General features: G+C 43.3%; 1 protein-coding gene across 2 annotated transcripts in view; it reads left to right on the top strand.

Annotated features, from left to right (window-relative positions):
• Positions 1-22054, top strand: part of CD109 (CD109 molecule) — a 129109-nt gene that overhangs the window by 35031 nt on the left and 72024 nt on the right. Inside the window, exons 4-7 of one of the 2 annotated variants that reach the window (XM_074991009.1) lie at positions 7062-7292; positions 7410-7535; positions 19103-19142; positions 20438-20522. In XM_074991009.1, the coding sequence (XP_074847110.1) occupies positions 7062-7292; positions 7410-7535; positions 19103-19142; positions 20438-20522 (482 nt within the window). Of the gene's footprint in view, positions 1-7061; positions 7293-7409; positions 7536-19102; positions 19143-20437; positions 20523-22054 lie in introns of those variants that run through there. The other variant, XM_074991010.1, reaches the window with a different exon arrangement.

The following is a 22054-nucleotide window of genomic DNA, read 5'->3' as shown; positions in this document are numbered from 1 at the left end:
CATGAGGGACCCGTCTGTGGACTCCCCATCAGATGGGACGTCCACAATGGTGGGTCCCTCGTCCCCCTCCTCCAGTGCAGCAGGGGGCTTGGTTGTGGCTGTTTCCATGGTGACACGGGGTGGAGAGGTGTCATCTGCAGCCAGGAGGTCCTGCAGCTCCCGGTAGAAGGGGCAGCTGGCAGGGGCACGGCCAGATCTGTGGGCGCTATCCCGGGCCCGCATGTACCCCTGCCGCAGCTCCTTCACCTTGCACCACACTTGTTCTGGTGTCCGGGAGGGGTGGCTGTGGGCAGCCAGGCCCTGGGTGAGGCAGGCAAAGGATGGGGCATTCCTCCAGTGCCTGCTGGTGTCCTGGAGGACATCCTTCTCACGCCAGAGCCCCAGGAAGTCCTGGAGCTCTGGTTCAGGCCAGGAGGGGGCCCTTTGTTTTGGAGCCCGGTCGGGGTCCTGGCTGCCCTTGTCTGGGTTCCTGGGGCTCCCCTGGGTGGTGCGGGGTGGTGGCTGGCTAGCCACCCCTGCGGGTCAGTACTCGCTGGGCGCTGTGGGGCCTCGCAGACGTGTGGCAGGCAGCCCTGCATGTGCTGCCTATCTCACACTCTCAGCTTCCTGCCACGGGGTCTCCGGGTCCTTGCAGCTTTAAAGGGTGTCTGGAGCGGCCCCGCTCTCCAGCAGGCTGCCGCCATGGAGGACTGCTTCCAAAAGAAGCAGTCTGGGAACATCTACACATTTCTACACACCTACACATGCCTTCTTCCAGAAGAAGGTCCTCTTCCTGATTCTGGAACGGAATACAGAATCCGGAAGAGGGGGCACCTTCTTTCAGAAAAAATCCGAAAGAGCGTCTTACATGTGCAGAAGCTCCTCAGATCTCCTGGAAGAAGGCACCGTTCTTCCGGAAGATCTGGCCTGTGTAGAAACAGCCATGGAGACCAAACACCTGTAGATCAGGATATACTCTTTTTAGAGTAGATTTTTACAGGACTGAGAAATAGGAGTGACTGGCTACGATTATTTTAGCAAAAACAACAAGAAGTCCTGTGGCACCTTATAGGCTGACAGACTTTTTAGAATCATAGAATCCTGGTGCTGGAAGGGACCTCAGGAGGTCATTGAGTCCAGCCCCCACTGCCTAAAGCAGGATCAACTCCATCTAAATCATCCCAGCCAGGAACTTTGTCAAACTGGGACTTAAAAAATTCTCGGGATGGGGGTTCCATCGCCTCTCTAGGTAACGCATTCCAGGGCTTCGCCAGCCTTCAGGAAAATAGTTTTTCCTAATGTCCAACCTACACCTTCCGCTCTGTAACTCTAGAGCTTGTTCTCCTTGTTCTTCCATCAGTCACTACTGAGAACAGCCTCTTTCCAGCCTCCTTAGAGCTCCCCTCCTGGAAGTTGAAGACTTCTGTCAAATCGCTCCTCAGTCTTCTCTTCTGCAAACTAAATAAGCCCAGATCCCTCAGCTTCTCCTCATAGGTCATGTGCTCCAGCCCCTCAGTCATTTTTGTTGACCTCGGCTGGACCTGCTCCAGTGCATCCAGATCCTTTCTATGCTGTCGGGGGGGGCCTGGAACTGGACACAATTCTCCAGATGTGGCCTGACCAGTGCCTAGTAGAGGGGCATAATAGCTTCTCTAGATCTGCTGGAAACGCTCCGCCTAATGCACCCCAATATGCCATTAGCCTTCTTGGCTGCATGGGCACACTGTTGACTCATATTCATTCTCTCATCCGCTGTAATCCCCAGGTTCTTTTCTATTGTACTGCTACTTACCTAGTCAGTCCCCAGCCTGTAACAATACTTAGAATTCTTTCATCCCAAGTGCAGGACTCAGCACTTGTCCTTGTTGAACCTCATCAGATTACTTGTGACCCAGTCCTTTAGTTTATCTAGGTCACTCTGGACCTTGTCCCTACCCTCCAACGTATGTACCTGGCCCCCTAGCTTCGTGTCATTTGCAAATTTGCTGAGGGTGCAATCCATCCCCTCATCCAGGTCGTTAATAAAGATGTTAAACAATACCAGCCCCAGAACTGATCCCTGGGGCACTTCACTTACAACCGACCACCAGCTAGACATTGCGCCATTGAATGCTACCCGTTGTGCCCGACCACATAGTTTTCTCTCCACCTTACAGTCCATTTATCCAATCCAGAGTTCCTTAACTTACGGGCAAGAATATTGTAGGAAACTGTATCAAGCTGTAGCCATGCAAGGCACTGTATCAAAAGCTTTGCTCAAGTCAAGGTGTATCCCATGCACTGACTTCCCCATGTCCTCAGAGCCAGTTACCTCCTCATAGAAGCTAATCAGATTGGTGAATCCATGTAGACTACTGTCGATCACTTTCTCCTCTTCCAAATGCTTCAAAATGGATTCCTTGTGGATCCCTCTGTGATTTTTCTGGGGACTGAGGTAAGGCTGACTGCTCTGTAGTTCCCTGGATTGTCTTTCTTGCCTTTTTTAAAGACGGGTGCTATATTTACCTTTTCCCAGGCATCTGGGACCTCTCTCAATCTCCAAGAGTTTTCAAAGAGAGTGGCCAAAGGTTCTGCAGTGACATTTGCCATTTCCCTCAGTATCCTGGGATGCATTCAATCTGGACCCCTAGGTTTGTGTATGTCTGGCTTTTCTAAATAGCCCTTAACTTGTTTTTTCCCACCAAGGGCTGCAGACGCATCTGATGATGTGGGTCTTTGCCCATGAAATCTTATGCTCCAAAAAATCTATTAGTCTATACAGTGCCACAGGATTTCTTGTTGTTTTTGCGGATACAGACTAGCATGGATACCCCTCTGACACTTGTCATTATTTTAGCAGTCATTTCCTGAGCAGATGAGAAATGTGTGCAAGGATTCAAGTTAATTTTATCAATATGCTGCCTCATTTCCCTATTGCTGACTTTATAAGCCTTACAGATTTTGAAATTAGCATCAAGAAGGATGAAATTGTCAGGGAAGTGACAGGAGGAAAAATGAACTTTTATTCAGGACATGTTCACGTTATTGGGAAGTCAAAAGATGATAGCAATCCTTCTGGAGTGCCATTATTAATTATAATAAAAATTATGAAAAAATAATGGGGAATTGCGAGTAATCAATGTGGATTTTTCCGTAAAAGAAAATCCAACCAAATCCTTGCAAAGGTAATTGTAAGGAATGTTTTCAATTGCTTTGGTAAAAAGGAACATACTCTTTTTTTGGGATATCCATTTCTTTGAATATATTTAAATGTATCCTGAGCTTTTTGATAGAGAGTCTTACCTATTTTCACAATTAATATCCTCATTAAATATATTTAAGTATTTCTAACTCTTTTTTTGCATATTGAGCCAGTTTTTGACAAAAGTTATAATTGGGACTGTGTCCCTTTAGGTAACATTTTCTAGAACATTTAGCCATGAAGTGTGAGAGGCTTAGAAGACATGAATCATATGTTCTTGGCAGTGTGTCTACTAAATCCTCCAGGTTTTAAAAAAAAAAAGCGTGACATTTAACGTGGCATTCGTCTTCCTTAGTTTAGTAAGTCCGAATTTGAATGATGGTCTTGGTTTCTGTGATAAATGTGCAATTGGCGTAAGAAGCATAAAGATATAAACAGAGAGATGTAGGGTGAAAATTCTTCAGGCAGGCTATGGTTTGTGCTAAAGATCCCCATTCAATTCTTAAAGTCTGGAGTAGGCCTATAATATACAAACCCAGCTAGCATGAGTGGAAAGATACCTTGCTGGGCCCCCTTCTCCCTTATCTCCCTCACGATACCCAGAGAAGGGCAGGAAGGGCCTTGAAGTCTGAAGGGAGGAATAGCTGTTTCAGCAATGAAGAAGAATGTACAGTAGAATCTTAGAGTTATGAACGCCAGAATTACAACCAGGTATCTCAGCTAGAACTGAAAGTACATAATGAGGCAGCAGCAGCAGCAAAGACAAAGAGAGAGGTAAAAAGAAATCAAATACAGTTCAGTAGTGTGTTAAATGTAAATGACTAAAGAAAATAAATGGAAGACAGTATTTTTCTTCTGCATAGTAAAGTTTCAAAGCTGAATTAAATTAGTGTTCAGTTGTAAACCTTTGAAAGAACAACCATAATGTTTTGTGTAGAGTTATGAATGTTTGAGTTGAGAACAACCTCCACTCCTGAGGTGTTTGTAATTCTAAGGTTCTGCTGTTTAAGATATTTTCCTTTGTGCTATAATCCTGATTTTTACTTACTTGTAGAAATAGAAAATTGACAAAGGAGAATAAAAATTCTTATTCATTTCTGCGTGCATCCCCATAGAGATACACACTGTATAGTCCTATAGTTTAATCTGTATGATCATTTTATGGTATTTTTCCTGTCCTGGAAAGTCCATTCACTCGTATGACCTTAAATCAAGTTTTAAAAGCAAGAGAGAGTTTATTTACAAAATGTGGTCTGATATTTTTCAGTGCTGGGCTTGGTGAATGAACAGATGCAATTCTCATTACCAGTTGGAGGTGTGCGCTTAATTTCATACGTGTTTTACTGAAAAATGTATACTTACTGGGTTTCAGTTGATTTGACTTCAGAGGGTTTACTCCATATTTACACTGTTGCACACAGAAGGCCATGTCACGCCATAAGCTGTTTCTTTATGTAGAAATCAGCTGGTAGTTTTGTTTAAAAATCTGATGGTACGACGGGACCCAGAATTCAAGTTAGCCTGGGTCAGTGATCCACAGGACCCCGGGCTCACTCATTATGTACCAGTGCCTCATTCAAGGTGAAACTTTCCCACGCACCACATGACCCTTGACACCAGTGGTGTCCAATAAGAATTCAAAGAGCGCTACACTTGTTGTCGTCGTCTTTCCATAGTCACCACATTATGTTATACAAAACTTCATAGAGTCAGGCACTCCCAGCCCCCCCCAGCCCTCCCTGCAAATAAACGCCCTCCCCCAGAGCCAGGTACCCCAACGCCCCCCCACGCTCTAACTGAATGTGCTCCCCCAGAGCCAGATACTCCCAGCCCTCTGTTCTAATTCAGTGCCTGGACTCACCAGAGCCACTGGTGCTGCTGCTGTAGCTGCCGTCAGAGCCACGTCTGCCACACAATTCTCTCACCAAGCGGTGGGGCGTATGTGCAGAGCAAGCAGGCAGCACTCCCCCCATGCAGCTCTCAGGAGGAGCCCCGTTTAAAGGCTCCAAGAGCTGCAGGTTAGCCACCCCTCTATTCGCCGCAACACAGTATCCTGTGTGCTATGTGATGAGTGGCGAATGTATTGGACACCCCTGCTCTACACTATTCAGACCCTGCATAGGGCCTGCATATCTGCTAGGCACTACTGAAAGGGTTTCTTTAGTGGACTGGCATAGAAGGCTGTGACTGTGGCCAGTTCGGAATGGTACTTGGAGATACACGTTTCTTATTGGGTGGGTTGGCAGAGAGAACTATTTTGTAAAAAATATTGTTAGAAAAATTAGTGTGTGGGACAATATGAACATTTACGGCATTATAACATGGCCAAAAGACAACTTTCCCAGGGTAACGGCCCTGTGCCTCAGAGGTATTTAGATGCCTAACTCTCAATCAGATAAATACTAAATTGTCTCGTAAGGATCGTTTAAGGATACCTTTAAGGATCTGGGCATATCACCCTTCCAAATTTCAGCTTTATATTCCAAAGCACATAGTACTATAGCTTAAAAAAAAAAAGAGTTTATCTCATTCCTGTGCACTGTCCGTCTATCTCTCAATCCAGTCCTGCACACTTTCCTACCAGGTCTTTTGTTCAGATGTCCCAAATGTTCAAAAATTATCAGGCAACAGAGAAAATTTGAGACCCCCAAGTGAAAATTATGGAAATTGCTAAGCAACTCGCTACTTCCCTCCCTCACCCCTCTAAAAAAAAAGAGGATGGGGGGAGTTAAGTGTAAATGCTTAAGCAAATTTAACCATAGATTTTGTGCTGGGCTCCAACATACATAGAAAGCCTCCTGCTTTCCATACATAGAAGCCTCCTGCTCACATCTTGGTGGACTTGTCTACAGTACCACCTTCCTTTGAAGGAAGGATGGTAATTATGCCGTGCATAGGCAGCACTTCATTAAGCAAATTCTCCCCTGCGGCAACTTCAAAGTTTTAAACTTCAAGTATTGGCATGCATCCAGCCACGGCGCACCCACCGGTACTTCGGAGTGCCAGGGCAACTTCGAAGTCCCCTTACTTCTCAAAACTAGATATGTGCCGGTACTTCGAAGATTAAAACTTTGAAGTTGCCGCGGGGGGGGTGGGGGGGGAATTTGCTTTATGAAGTGCTGCCTATGCACAGCAGCACTTCATTAGTAAAGTCCCAACACCCTAATTACCATCCTTCCTTCGAAGAAAGGTGGTAGTGTAGACACAGCCGGTGAGTCCGACTAGAGGCAGAAATAAGATGCAAATGTTTCCGAAAGGCACATCTGCATGCAAGTTCTCAGATAACTGGTGGGTAACTGCAGGACTGATATTTCCAGTGTCAGACTTCTGCCTGCCAAGTGCAATGTTTCTTCATCCTGCCAGTGCACATCTAGGACAAACTGTGGGTGTTGGTTCTATAATAGGCCAAGTGGCTCAGGAAATAGATTGGCTTGTTACAGAACCCAGGCAGCTCAGGAGAGGAAAGGTCACAGACGAGGGGACAATGTTAGGCTGCTCATCACCATCATTTTGTGATTTTGCTGCTGAGGGAAAAGTATATCTGTGCAATCCGAAGTAGACCAAGTGGCTGCATATCGCAGGCAATCTGAAGAGCTAATTACTGAGGGGAAATTACTTTCTGCACTAGTGGACCACTAGTTTCAGATTTCTCGAAAGTGACTTATTTAAGAAAGACTAGCTGGGGAGGTAATGTAACTAGCAAAGCACCATCTGAAAACAGGAAGCTTCTCAGAGAAGTCCATGTTCACAAGAATGGTACACTGAAAACATAGGTCTCTTTTCATTACCTGCTCCTACATGCCTCATGGTGTATATGACACGTGTTTATGAGACACACTTCCCTGCGTGTTTACAAACTGCAGTGCTTGAGGCGGTAACACAGATACTCTTTTTCTTTCAGCTGCCTTTGAACAGCAGGGCTGGCAGTTACGAGTTACTGGTGAAAGGCTATGCTGATGGCAGGCTGTTATTCTCAAACAGCACCAGCCTGTTACTTGAGCACAAGAGTATTTCTGTCTTCATCCAGACTGACAAGTCTCTATATAAACCAGGCCAGGAAGTGAAGTTTCGGATTGTCACTGTTGATCCTGATCTTAAACCCTTTAAAACTTCTCTAAGCATATACATCCGGGTGAGTACATATTGGAGATCTAACAATATGCTGAAATCAGTTTGACATTTGAATTTCCAGTCAAGTCATGCTTCTGAATATGCTCCCATTTAACATGTGGCATGGGTCTTACTTTAGGATCCTCGAGGGAATTTGATTCAGCAGTGGTTGGCAGAGAAAGGTGATTTGGGCGTGGTTTCCAGAACATTTCAGTTATCAACAAGCCCTGTGCTTGGAGACTGGTCCATACAAGTTCAAGTTAATGTGAGTATTAACACTGTTGAATGTATAAAAAGTTAGTCCCTCCTGCCAGACTGTGAAATTTTCTATAGTTTAAGAATGGAATCTAAGTTTGCAATGATGAGATAAGACAGAAATAAGTTTAAGTTTTAATCCTGGAGTGAGGCTGAGTTGTTTTGAAGCCAGTGTAGGTCTACCTGTATAGAGCTCATTTCAGTACTGCACCCATAGGCTGGAAGAACTAGCAAAACCTAGGTTAAAGTTTTAGTAATGGCAGGGGTGAGCAAACTTTTTATGTCAGGCCCCACTTTTCATCCCTGCAATTGGCAGGCCCCCGCCAATCTGTCTAATGCAATCCAAACTGATGGAAATTTCGGTTATGTTCATATGAAAAAAACCCTTTTGGCATGTGTCAGAAGGTAAGTATGTAGAGTGTAAAAACGTTATTAATTGGTATATAAACGTGAATACACATGCATAAAAACAATAACAGATTTCAACATTTTTAATGAGGTGGATGTCTCTGAGACCCAGCAGCTGATCTTATGAAATTTTATGCCTCCCACCTGCCACACTTTGTGCACTCCTGGTAAAGGTTGAATCTCTCTCCTTGGGCACCCAAACGACCTCACCAGAGCCAGATGAGAGAATTTGCTGGACGATGGGAGGTCAATATTTTCTAGCACACTTTCTATCACACTTCTACTGCATAATGGGGTTTTAGAAGGTATTTAGGGGTAAGTTACAGCCAAATAACAGCACAGAACACGGAGAGCCAGGGCTGGTGGCTGTAAACAATCTTCATGGGACCACGGGAGAGTGGGCCACACCCTTGATAAATAGTTGTCTGGCTAACTAAAAATCATGCCAGATTATGGAATTTGTGGGATGAGAGAGCTCTGGATGAAAGAGGTTAAGCCTGTGTGTGGTTTTGTTGCAAGCTAGAAATCTGGACATTGTAAATTAAAGTGCATCTTGGGGTTTGAGCTTTTGTTTTGACAGTTAATATTGCAACTTAAAAGTTTAAAATTAGTTAGGTTTTTATACATATTACTTTTAAAAAAGAGAGAACTCATGGCAGGCTGTAAGCAGACTCTTCTGTTACCTTGACAAAAGGCACGCTTATGTTTATTAAGGATAGACAAGTTTACAAAAAATCAACATGGTATGCAGCCAGCCACTGGCTCAAGAGGCCATGGAATCAAACATTGAAACTGTAATTTAAAACAAGGGCCAAATAGTTTTACTACAGTAGAACCTCAGTAATTTACCCCAGTGACTGGGAGAGCAATTACAATGATTGAATTATGCACAATAAGGAGTAAGTGAGTATTAAGTCAATGGTCATGCATCACAAAATGTATCACTAAATTTTGTTTAGTTTTTAGGTTGCGATTTATAATAGTTTCTGTTTATGATATTCTACGGGATACCAGTAAATGTTCTGGATTTTAATCTGAGAGTTTGTCTGTCTGTGCATCTGTTTTGTTCAAGAATTCCCCCTAAAAAGTAAGATCTAGGACCACTAAATTCAGTGTATGGCTTCCTCTTATCATAACTTAAAGCAAGGTAAGGAAGGGTTTGGTTGTGAAGAGGTTGTAGGTGTGGGAAGCTGAACCTCCCCCACTCCTAGATTTCTTGCTAGCTGTTCCTCTTCCTCACTGTGAGGGAGTGAGAGAAAAGTGCACATCTGGCTCCATTCCTCACTCTGGCTGAGGTTTGTAGTGGGTAGGCCAGCTGTGTACTTTGCTCTTCCTCCCTCACAGGGATAGGAAAGGGAACAGCAAGCACTTGGGGGCATGGGGTGCTCAGGGCAGGGGCATGGGGTTGTGTGGAAGGGAGTAGGAGTCAAGGCAGGGTGTGTATATGTGTGTATGTTTGGGGGGCCCTCAAGGCCAAAGGCTGAAGGTATGAGGGTACAGGAATCAGAGTTTGGAGGGGGCCTCTAATATGGCTCACAGAAATTCAGCATTTGCAGAGAGAACAGCTGCATATTTCCCATCCACTTTATGTTTGCAAATTCACATCTGGGCATATAAATGCTTGCTTGTGTAGACATGAATTCTGGCTTGATCCAAAGCCCCATGAAGTCAATAGGAAGTCTTCCCATTCACGTTAATGGGGAATTAAGAATTCAGGACAGGCTGGTGGGGCGTAGAAATAATATCTGGTTTGAAAGTGTGTGTAATTTTAGTTTTACTTTGCTGTTCACAACACTTTAGAGATTCGCCCAGTGTCTGAAGAGGGCAATAGTAGAAGTCAGGTGAATTTAAGGATTTGATTTTGCAAACATTTACTACTAAGTGTGGTACAAGTTGTAGCTCTCTAGTCCAGCACTTTATAGTTCAGCAACATCTGTAATCTGGCATAATTTTAGTTAGATGGGTGTCCATTTATCAGGGATGTGGCCACATTTCCCGCAGTCCCAAAATGTTTGTTTACCACCAGCAGTCCTGGCTGTCGGTCCTTTGTGCTGTTATTTAGCTCTAAATTACCCCTAAGAGCCTGGTAAGCAGTGGAAGTGTTGGTAATGCTGCTAGACAATGTTGACCTCCATTGGTTTGGCAAATTCTCTGGTTTGACACCAGTCAGGTCCCGAGGATGCTGGACTAGAGTGGTTCAAGCTGTACTCCTGTTAGTAGCTCCACTGACGTCAGGATAGTAAGCACTGACCTTGGCAGCAGATACAACTTCTGAAAATCTGAAGAAGTGCGTCTTACCCGTGAATGTGCATTAACTAATAAATACATTTTTAGTTCTTAAGGTGCTGCAGGACTGCTTTTTTTTTTTAAATACAGAGATTGTCTCTCTGTAGACCACCGACAGGTGCTTCATGAATTGTCAGAGTTTTCGGGAACATACCATCTCTTTCCAGTGCAGGACTGGTCCTAGTACTACGTTTTCTGGTGCTTTGTCCTGTCCTGTTGTTAGAAGACCCCAAATCCAAGGCACTCATAAGTTGCCTCATAGACTATTGCACAGACTGTTGATAGGTGTCGCTGTTTAGGAACATTTTGCTGTCACTCAGGCTAGACATTTTCTTTGTTTTCTTGCTCATCCCCATTGTTTTTATATGCTTATTTGTGCCACCCCAATTAATTCCTCTCTCTCCTTGGAGCTTTCAAATGCAAGAAGGTATCATGTCTTCATCTGTTCCATCTCTGCCCCGGTCAACCAGTATCCTGCTCCCACCTCTCCCCTCTGTGGTTTTGTGCACCCAGTCAGCAGCTCTCCTGGAGATTCCACTCGAGTGGACTGTGGCCACTGAGAGCTAAGGGGATCAGTACCTGTGAACATCAGCAAAATGTCTTGTGGCTTGCAGTCACATTTCCCTAATGGGCCGTAAGGGGCCCTGTGGGCTGCAGGCTGCCCATCTCCGGTCTAGGTGAATGCTATGTAGTCAAATACATCGCAAAAGAAGTGGACTTTTTGGCTCCTTTTTTTATATATATATTGCCACTAGATGTCAGTATAATCAAGGAAAAGCCTAATAGGAAACTTGGATAAAAAGAAGTGGACCTTTTGGCCCCTTCTTTTATATATATATTGCCACTAGGTGTCAGTATAATCAAGGAAAAGCCTAATAGGAAACTAGGATAAAAGCAGGAAATATCCCTGAAACCTGCATGTTTTGGGATTGCCACAGAAAAGTTCTATGGTGTTCCTTGCTCTAATGCAAGGGTTTAATTTGTCTCTACTGTCAAGGAGAGATAATGTTAAAGTGTACATTCTGTCCCAGCAGGGCGGGGAGTCATATATAAATTTGTAGTATTCTGGATTTATAATTAGTAGTGACTGGAAGTTTTGCAACAAAATGGCTTTCTGTGGAAAATGCTGTTTTATTGAAACAGATTCTGTGGGAACCTGCCAATTCTGAGGTAATTTTATTTAGAAACAAAATCAAAGTGAAGTGTTCTTTAAAGTTGAGACATTTCATTCCAATAAGATCAAAACAGAATGTTTCAATCATATTCAGAACGCTTAATGTCTTTTTTTTTAAATGAAATTTTGTCAAAAATCAACACATTCCCATGGAATTTTTTATTTTGGTTAATTGATTCAGTTTAAATTAACTGGAAGGATAATCAAAACCACTTAGTTATGGGTTTTGATGTCTAAAGGACAGACTTTAGTAAATTAAAGAAATTAGTTAAAGAAATCAAACTAAACTGAAGAGCTCAAGGATTTAAATGGGGGGGGGGGGGCGGCTTGAAAGTTTTTGAAGTCAGTTATATAAAACCTGTCTGAGATTTTCACCTCCCAAAATTGTAGGAATGTGCTCCCTATCCATGTATGACAGTGGTGTGCAAAAGAAATTTAACAGTCACCACAGCCCCCCTCCACCAGAGCCAGGTGCTGCCCCCCCAGAGCCAGTTCCCCCCCTTACAGCCAAGCCCCCCCCCCAAGAGCCAGGCCCCCCCAACGGTTGGCGATGCACTGGAGTCGCCACCATCACTGGAGCTGCCGTTGCGTCTGGAGTCGCCTCTGGAGCCATGCTGTGAGCCACAGCATCTGGAGCTACAGGAGGAGCTGCTGCCATGCGCTTGTCCCACCAAGTGGTAGGGTGCATGCGTGGAGTGGGCCGAGGGTGCTCCTCATGTGCACCTCTAAGGAGCTGCATTTCGCCACAAGGCGGTGTCCAGTTCGTCACATGTGGCGACCGGAAAGCGTATTGGACACCATGGACCTATAAGAAATGGAAAAGGAAATGACCGGCAAAAAAGCGACATTGTTAGATATGAAGGTTAGAAAGTGGAGGAAAAAAGTGAAAAATGTTTAAAGTCAAGTTGAATTAGTTCTTTTCGGGGCAATTAAAATAAATAATAGGTTTTTTAGTGATGTAAAAATAAGAGAATATGGAAGGAGGAGGCTGGGCCATTGGGCAGTGTGGATGGGAAGGAGATTAGAGATAATCTAGGTATGATCTGAAACCTAGATGAATACTTTGCCTTGCTTGTCAGTAGGGATGTTAGGATGGAACATGAAAATAAAAGCAGTACGCTGATGGAATGGGTGTCTTGAAATGGAAATTAGCACACTGGAGATGGAAGAAAAGCTTTCCATTCAATGCACTTAAATTAGGGGCGGTTGATTCCTTCCTATTCCAGAATACTGGGGGGCGGAAAAAAACCCAACACCCTGTCATATAAGATTGTTTCTCTGGTTTAGAACAATTTGTGAAGGAATAACTAACTGAATTTAGAGAGGTAAACCATAAAGGTGATGTAAGGTAACATAGTTTTAGCAGAGGTAGATCATGCCAGATTAACTTAATTTCCCTCTTTAAGAAAACAATTTATTCTATAGCTAAGGAAATTACATGCAGTCGATTCCATATTCTTGGACTTCAGTAAAGCTTTTGACATAATATCCCGTGGGAATTTAGTTATTAAATTAGGGAGGATAGGGATCACTACAAAAATGTAAGATGAATAAGTAAATGGCTCAAGGGGAAAAGGCTGAAATCTTCTGAAAGGTGAATTATCACATTGGAGGAAGGTTCCTACTGGAGTACCTCAAGGATTGGCCTATGGATCAATCCAACTCATTAAAAAAATTAATAATTGGAGATACACATCTCCTAGAACTGGAAGGGACCTCAGGAGGTCATCTAGTCCAGTCCCCTGTCCTCTTGGTAGGACCAGGCACCATCCCTGACATCTATTTGCCCTAATCCCTAAATGGCCTCCTTAAAGATTAAATTTACAACCCTGGGTTTAGCAGGCCAATGCTCAAACCACCAAGCTATCCCTCCCCTCTATTCTTAATAAATGCCATTACATAATGCTAATGAAGTTTGCTGATTATATAAAGTTGGGAAGCATCATCCATGCAAAAGAGGATCAGAGTATTATACTGGAAGATCCGAATGACCTTGACATCTGGCGTGACAGAAGTGGGGTGAAATTCAGTAATACAAAATATTCAAAGTAGTGCACTTAGGGTTGCATGGTAAGAATTTCTGCCACAAGCTGGGGGTTTATCAGTTGTAAGTGGCCAAGGAGGCGTGAGAGCTGGGTGTGTGAGTTGATCATGGGATCAAAGGATGACTACAGGCCATCAGGTGTATCAGGCGAGGCATTTCCAGTAGAGCTAGAGAAGCATTAGTGTTGTTGTCTGAGGCACTGGTTAGACCTGTCATTTGGAATACTGTGTGTGATTCTGGGCTCTCATGTTTTAGAAGGATGAATTTAAACTGGAATGGGTGCAAAGAAGATCAGATAGGGTGATGAGGGGAAAGTAGGGCCTGTCTTCTGAGAGGAGACAGAAAGAGCCTGGCTTGTTCATTCTCCCAAGAGGGGCGATGGCTAAAGGACAATCTTGGCACAAGGACAAATGGATATAAATTGTCCATGAACAAATTCAGCCTGAAAATTAGAGGATGATTTCTAATCAGAGAGAGGGGTGAGATTTCAGGAACAACCTCCCAATAACATTTGTGGGGGGTAAACAAGTTAATTAGTTTTAAGAGAGAGCTGGACACAGTTAGGAGTGAAATTGTATGATGGGGTTACAGAGCTCTAACTTTCCCCTGCAGCGAGTGGATCTGGATCATTTGCCAGGTTTGTCCAGAAATATCTCACTGACTCTTTTCCCTGCCATTGTAGGGGCCTCAGTCCCTCCTTTTCTTTGCCTATGACTCATGATAATCTGGGACCTGGGGGCCCCCTGCAAGACACCTTTGGTTTATAGTGCCCTCTCTGTCATGCATATCTACAACAGTTAGTCATCCCATGCATATGCAAAAACCTATGCACTCTTGGCTGTATCAATCAGTCAGTTCTGGTGCCTTCTTCTGGGCACTGCCTCAGTGCTGCCACATTTGTCTTCAAAGAGGGCCTTTTGAATCTGCTTTCAAAAGAAGGTGCTCGCTTTTGCTCCGACACTGTTCGGGATCTTCTTCGCACTGCTCCTGAAGCATGCCTTTGGATCTTCAACAGAGGGCATCTTGCTGCACGCAAGAGCTGAACCTTGCAAGGCTGGAAGCTAAGTCTAAGGTGCGGGAAGTCCTCATCAGAGACATGCTGTTCGCAGACGATGCTGCTGTAGTGTCTCACACAGAAGACCAGCTTCAAAAACTGCTGGATCAGTTCTCCACAGCGTGCAAGGACTTTGGGCTTACCATCAGCCTAGAGAAGACAAACGTACTCGGTCAGGATGTTGCTGAATCCCCATCAATCAGCATTGACACCTATACGTTAGAGGTCGTCCATGAGTTCGTTTACCTCGGGTCCACCATCACTGACACCCTGTTGTTGGACACTGAGCTAAATAGGAGGATCAGAAAAGTGGCCACAACTCTGTCCAGACTCAGCAAGAGAGTGTGGAATAACAACAAGCTGTACACTCACACCAAAATGCAAGTCTATAGAGCCTGCATCCTCAGCGCCCTCCTTTATGGCAGCGAGACTTGGAGCCTGTACACCCGCCAGGAAAAGAGGCTGAACGTCTTCCACTTGCGCTGCCTCAGGCGCATCCTTGGAATATCATGGAAGGACAGAGTGACCAACACCCCCGTCCTCGAGCAAGCTGGAATCCCAACCATGCATACACTCCTCAGGCAGCGTTGGCTCCGCTGGGTTGGCCACGTCCACAGGATGAATGATGGAAGGATTCCAAAAGACATCCTGTATGGTGAGCTAGCCTCTGGCAAAAGACCTCCCGGACGCCCCCAGTTGCGCTACAAAGATGTCTGCAAGAGAGACCTCAGAGAGGTAGACATCGAGCTGGACAACTGGGAAGAACTAGCAGATGACCACAGCAGATGGAGGCAGGGGTTACACAAGGGCCTTCAGAAGGGTGAGATGAGGATCAGACAGCTAGTAGAGGAGAAGTGAGCGCACAGAAAGCACACTAAGGACTTGCTAGACACCCACCACATCTGCAAGAGATGCAGCAAGGACTGTCACTCTCGTGTGGGTCTTCATAGTCACAGTAGATGCTGTAAATGAAGCCCTCAGTTGAAACTATAAAGGGTGCGATCCATAGTCTATGCAGACTGAAGGATGCCTACTACTACACTGTCAGTATGTCTGGTCCTCCCCACTTGACAGGTCTTTGCTGTCCTTGGATCTGGTACTATTCCCCTCTCCAACTGCTGCAGCTGTTGGAAGTGCTTGCCTTCCATGCCTCTGATTGACAGCTTATTCATTCAATAGAACAATCAATTAAGTAAAAAGGGCGAATTCTATTCTTTTACAAATATCAGAGAGGTAGCCGTGTTAGTCTGTAGCTTCGAGAACAACAAGAAGTCTTGTGGCACCTTATAGACTAACAGATGTTTTGGAGCACAAGTGTTCGTGAAGCGGGTCTTTGCCCATGAAAGCTTATGCTCCAAAATATCTGTTAGTCTATAAGATGCCACAAGACTTCTTGTTATTCTTTTACAAAGACATTCTCTTTACCCTAATTATTTGTAGGGACTATTGTGCTAGAATTCACTTGCTAGGAAAATTAAGTCTTTATATACAATGCTACCTCAGAAGCTTGCTCTTGCTGGGGGCTTGATTTTATTAACAAAGAAATTAACAGTAACATAACATAGGCTGTGTCTACATGTGCCCCAAACTTCGAAATGGCCATGCAAATGGCCATTTCGAAGTTTACTAATGAAGCGCTGAAATGCATATTCAGCGCTTCATTAGCATGCGGGTGGCAGCGGCGCTTCGAAATTGACGAGCCTTGCAGCCGCGTGGCGCATCCAGACGAGGCTCCTTTTCGAAAGGGCCCCGCCTACTTCGAAGTCCCCTTATTCCCATGAGCTCATGGGAAGTTTGGGGCACGTGTAGACACAGCCATAGAGATCAGTTCATAGTTCTCCTCAGGCTTGGTTGCTCCTAGGGTTCCTCTTTCAGGATTGCTCAGCCCAGATTTTAGATCTTTTTCTCTGCGCAGAGGTTTACTCCATCTCACTTATTTTTGGGTGGGATAACAAATCGGCTGTTTCATATTATTTAACCCTTCAAAGGATTAATGCCTGCCTACCATGTGAGGTATTTCAGACAATTCTGATTGCATCCAAACATTGGTTTAACATATTTAATTTCTGTTGTGTGAAGGACAAAGCTTTTCATTGAGCTATTCTTGATTTTTCTATATCATTTTGCTTGGAAGAAGAAGCAACCTCAGAGCCACTGTCATATACCAGAAAGGAAGATTGGTTTTCTCGGGGTGCATTGTCTGAGAATTGTTCAAGTTAAATTTCAGCTTCATATTACTTTGCAATCTCTTTGTTTGCTTAGCTGCATCTACAGTTTCTCACAATTGTACCTTTTTTAATGGGGGAGAGGGGAATATCACATTCAGAACCTGTCTTGTGCTTGTCCGTATGTCTGCCTCAACACGTACTCCAAATCCACAACAGTTACCCAAGGTAACCCCTTTGGTATGACCCTCTGGACTGAGAACCAGAGATCCTTTGCATCAGGAGTCACTGCTTCACCATGACACAACCTCAACATACACTTGAGTGTCAACCACGAGGGTTACATTTTTTAAAAGGCCGCTTCCTGCTAAGGTACGGTTACATTACAGCAATCTGTCAGAAGAGATTTCCCAACAAAACTTCAGTTGACAGAGTGTGGCCACACAGAAAAGCCAATTGAAAGAGTGCTCCGCACTGTTGACAGGGTGACTGGACTGCCTGGCTGCTCTCTCGACAAAACAGACACCTGGAAGCACAGCAGATATGGCTGCTCATTGTTGTGGATGCCCTGTCTGTTGAGAGAAGGCCCTGCCCCCCAGACCGTCCACATAGCTTTTTTGTTGACAGAATCTGTCAACAGTTGTGTTATGCCTCATGGCTGAGAGGCAGAACGCTGTCAGTGAAACTGTGGAGTTTTGCTGACAAAATGTTGACAAAATGCATGTTGTGTGTGGACATTCCACCAATTTTGTTGACAAAACCAGGATTTTGTCAGCAAAACTTGCTAGTGTAACTGTAGCCTGAGTCATAAGCTTCTGTCCTATCTTTTCACCAGGCATCTATTAAGCAATAGCGGTGTAGAACCTTTAACGCAAGCCCCTGTCTGTCCTCCATGTTGAGAACTGGAAACTCTTGTGGTTACCTTTCCATTTCAGCCAAGCTCAGACTTTCTGCATGAAGTCTGTAAACTGTGGAGAGTGACCCCTTTAATTCTCTTATCCCCTTCCCTACCAGCATTTGAGACTTATAGGACTGCCACACCATCATGGCCCAGTTTGTTCACTCTTATTTCATCAGGCAATGAGAATGAAGAGTTTAAATTGAAATATACTCCTAGATGAATGCAGAAACTCACATACCTGTTGGGTCTACTGACCCATGCAGTCCAGATCTGACATTCCTTCCTAGATTCCAGAAAATGCAAGGCTGTGCAACCTATTCAGATATGCTCCAACTCTCACTAAACTTCATAATATTTGAGACTGGTGAAATTTCTTATAAGACAACAACATTCGTTTGAAATCTTTCTTCAAAGCCAAGTCTGGGGCAATTAGTTGGACAGAACAACTAACTACATTTGTTTTAAATTTTAGATGAACTCTGACATTACAATAGTATCTAAACTCCTGGCTTCTTTGTGTACTTTTGCTTCAGATAAGACAATTAAAGAATATTTTATTTCACACAACATGTTTTAAGCCTGTTTTCCACAATCACATGTGTTTATTGGCTCTGGTAAACCTAATGGATTAGTGAGATCCAGGATGCAAGACATATTAATTTAGCAATTGTCTTAATGTTTCTTTAATCAATCTGTTTTTATCACCAAAGAATGCTTGTTAATGTATCCCATATGTTTAGAAAGGAGCAAACAAAAATATGAGTGATTAATGCTTCCACCTATAAAGAAAGTTTAATCATGTGATTCCACGTTTGTTTGCAGGTCGTCCTGAACTTTATAGACTGGAAGTCACCATCAGTAAATCAGCAGTCAGACCTTTGCAATGTTGGCATTGTCTTTTAGTGTAAGGATTCATAAGTTAAAAGTTCCATCAAGGATTACGAGCACAGAGGCAACAGCCATTGTACATTACTTTTATTTTAGATTAAGAGGACATTAGAATAAAAGAAGTAAAAAGAAATGTGTCTGAAGGAGAGCACAGTTTTTCCATCTCTTTGGACAGTCTGCTGTATTCTTGGAGAATAAAAATAACTTTTGAATTCTGAATACCAGGGTAGAAGTTTAAAAGTTAAGTGCACAGAAAATGGAAACATCACAGCACTTCAGCTCAATGTGCCATGTAAAGGTTGCTTCTTTAAACTGTGATGCTTGAGAAAAACAGGAGGTGACTGAAGGGATTAGAGAGATGGGAAATAGAAAGTAGAGGCCTTGAGCACTTTTGTATATTCTGTAGAAAAGTTAGTTCTTATTAGTTGGACAGAACAACTAAATAATACTTGCCTTCACTGACATTATAAAGCAGCGTTTGCTTCTTTGTTATGTCATTATTTAAAATGACATAATTGCAATGAGAATAACTTAATTTGTAGGCTGAAATTTTGCTTTTTGTTGATTTAAATGAGCGTGGGATTGGGCCAGAGTAGATGTAATGAGCCAAATAATCTAATCACAATTTTATATTTTTTGTTTTGTTTTTTGCTATAGGATCAAACTCATTATCAAAGATTTACTGTGAGGGAGTATGGTAAGTGTGGTCCCTGTATGCATGCAGAGACAAGACATTGTAACCCTTTGTGGGGCTGGGAAAGTGTTATACAGTATCAAGAGGATAATGATACCCACATAGTACATTGATGGGTGCCTTTTGATTCTTCAGGTATCAATATCTGGTATCGACACCTGGGAGCTAAACAATTACTTGGTGGCATATGTACATGAAAACCATTTGCATCTCCTATGTCTTGGAGCGTGACTAACAGCTTCCAATATCAGCAGTCTGACTCGGGGATGGGCGGGGGGGAACATTATTTTCCAGCTATTTTGCTGTGTATTTAACATGCCTACATTTTTCCTGTAAAACAATCTGTAGCCTTTGTATGGCTTACAAAAAAACAAGTGGTAGTTATTTAAGATTGCTGTTTAGTGTGAGCCTTATTTGTGGTCACTACTCATGCATGTAACACAAGTCAGGATTCCTTTTTGCTAATTCATGTCTTTCAAAAATCTGCCCCTGAATATTCCAAGCCAGATACTGGGAATGCGGAAGTTCATTTAGGAAACATATTTTGTCAATATCGTTTAGTAGTTTAACCAACGATATTTTGGAAGAAACCAGAAGAATCTTAAAAAAAAATTAAAAAAATAAAAACAGCGAAGACTTCGGTTTTGTCAGGATTTCACCAACAGCAATCAGAGGATATAGACTGTATGGGATATGCCCTGCTTATCTGGATGGACAGTTCTGACTGTGTTGTGAATCAAAGCAATAACTCCAACTGAAGTTCCTGCTAATATGCCCAGAGGAGACATTCTTAACTTTGAAATGATGATCAGTGTGAACTGAACTAAAGCAAATGAAGCCCTGTCATCTTGAAATCTTTTAAGTCCACTGATTGTACTGTAAAGGACTGAATTGGTTGAGTATTTTTTTCTCAGCTATGGCCTGAGAGAGAAAGAAGTGATATATTAGTCCTCAGTCCTGCAAATATGTCTGCACAGATGGACCTCGGTCTGCTGTGAGTCTCATCAAAGTCAGTGTGGCTCTTCATGGGTGCAGTGGTTTGAGTGTGTGGGTCTCAGAGCAGGATCAGCACTGGGTAAAAACCCATACAATGCACACTAGTTTTGGTTCACAAGATGTGTCCTTTGGGAAGCTGTAGCAATGTAACCCGTATTACAGTGAAATCACTCATCCATCAGAGTGATGGGTGGATCCATCATTACACTGAAATAACTCTTACTTAAAATTGGTACTTGCTCCACTGAGTATAAATTTCATACTTGTAACATATTTTAATGTTAGCTTTTGATTTTTTGTAGTGTTACCAAAATTTGAAGTTACACTAACAACATCATTGTATTATCCTTTGAAAGACAAGGAGTTTACTGGTATTGTAACTGCAAAGTAAGTAAATCATAAATGTACACAAATTGTCATTGGATTAACATAAAGTATATAAAATAATATACACGTTACTTTATTTCACAAAGTAGTTATAAAGTTATACATCAGTCATAACATGGATTTTTTAAAAATGGCAAATGGGTGTTTCATCCTATTTCTGATTTAGATATTGTTTATTGAACAATGTGGGACAAACATGATGCATGACCCAAGAATTTAGAATCTGCTTTTAAAAATGACAGAGTCTTCTCCTAAGGAGATGGAAAAATGAAGTTAAAGGAGGAAACAGTTCAGCCTGGATTTCAAGAGCACTGAAATTGCAAGTGATAAGGGAGACACTGAGAGAGAGCTGACATTTGTAGAGCATTTTGAAATTCTTATATGCATGTTTCCATGTTAATGCTAAATATTGTCACTCTTAAAGGTTTATAAAGGTTTCTTAATTTCAACTGCTTTTTGTTCATTTACTTTAGATTGTTCAGCAGTGTTTGTTGTTATTATTCATTATTTTAAATCTCTTCCAGACCAGTGTTGGACAATCCAGGGTATTTATGCACAGTGACAGGCTCTTCCTGTGATCTGTGGTAGTGATAGTGGGGCTGTGGGAGTGAGGATAAGATCAAGTCCTCACATCTCTCTCAAAACCCCTTTTATCAAAACATCCCAGGTAGAGCTTTCTGTAAGCCCCAAAGACAAATGGACTAATGCAGCGGCTCCCAGACTTGTTGGCATCACGTCCCCTTTTTAATTCTTGAGAAACCCTCATGTTCCCCACCTCTCATTTACCATCATCCAACCTTGCTTGTAACAAAATAACTCCATTCATAATTTAAAATTAAAAATAAACACAAAAACTTGTGCAACAAAGTCCTGAGCAACTCCTTGTGGGTCCTGCACTTTGTGGCAGTTAAAGAATTGCCTCAGAGGTTCTCTGCATCCCTTTTGCCCATTTTCCCAGGGGCAGGGCACAACCTATTGAGCCCTTCTCATCATTGGCACAGTCAAGAACGGGGAAGGTCTCCCATGGGGATTGGGTATCTTCCCACTCCATCAGAGCTGTCTCAGAGAGTGTGGGGTGGTGTAGGGGAAACCTGGTCCCCTCCCACTCGATCTGGGTCCAGCCCAGGGATTCTGGGAAGCTGCTGCTGGAGGGGCTGTCTCCCTCAGCCCAAAGTGCAACAGCCTTCTCCCTGGACCACTTCCCCAGACATTTTCCCCAGTGCTTTCTACTGACTTTTCCGGCGAGCCTTTTTCTCTTGTAAGTTCTCCTCTGCAGTTCTTTCCTCCTCCCTGGCCCGTCCCCTTTCTTCCACCCCCTCCTTACCTGAGGGAAGCCTTTTAAAGGGTTCCACTGGCCTAAATTGGTTGCAGGTGGGTGACTAACCCCAGGTGCTGGATTCGCCAAGCCTCAATCCCTGGGAAACATAAAGGCATTCATCCAACTGCCCACATACGTGCCCTCCATAAGGTTACTGTAGTCTAGTGTGGGCTGTGGTCCCCCACACTTGGTATAGAAAATTTATTTAAAATTA

This window comes from Carettochelys insculpta, chromosome 3, assembly GCF_033958435.1.
Source record: "Carettochelys insculpta isolate YL-2023 chromosome 3, ASM3395843v1, whole genome shotgun sequence".
Taxonomy (NCBI): domain Eukaryota; kingdom Metazoa; phylum Chordata; order Testudines; family Carettochelyidae; genus Carettochelys; species Carettochelys insculpta.
This window is presented reverse-complemented; position numbering and strand designations above follow the sequence as displayed.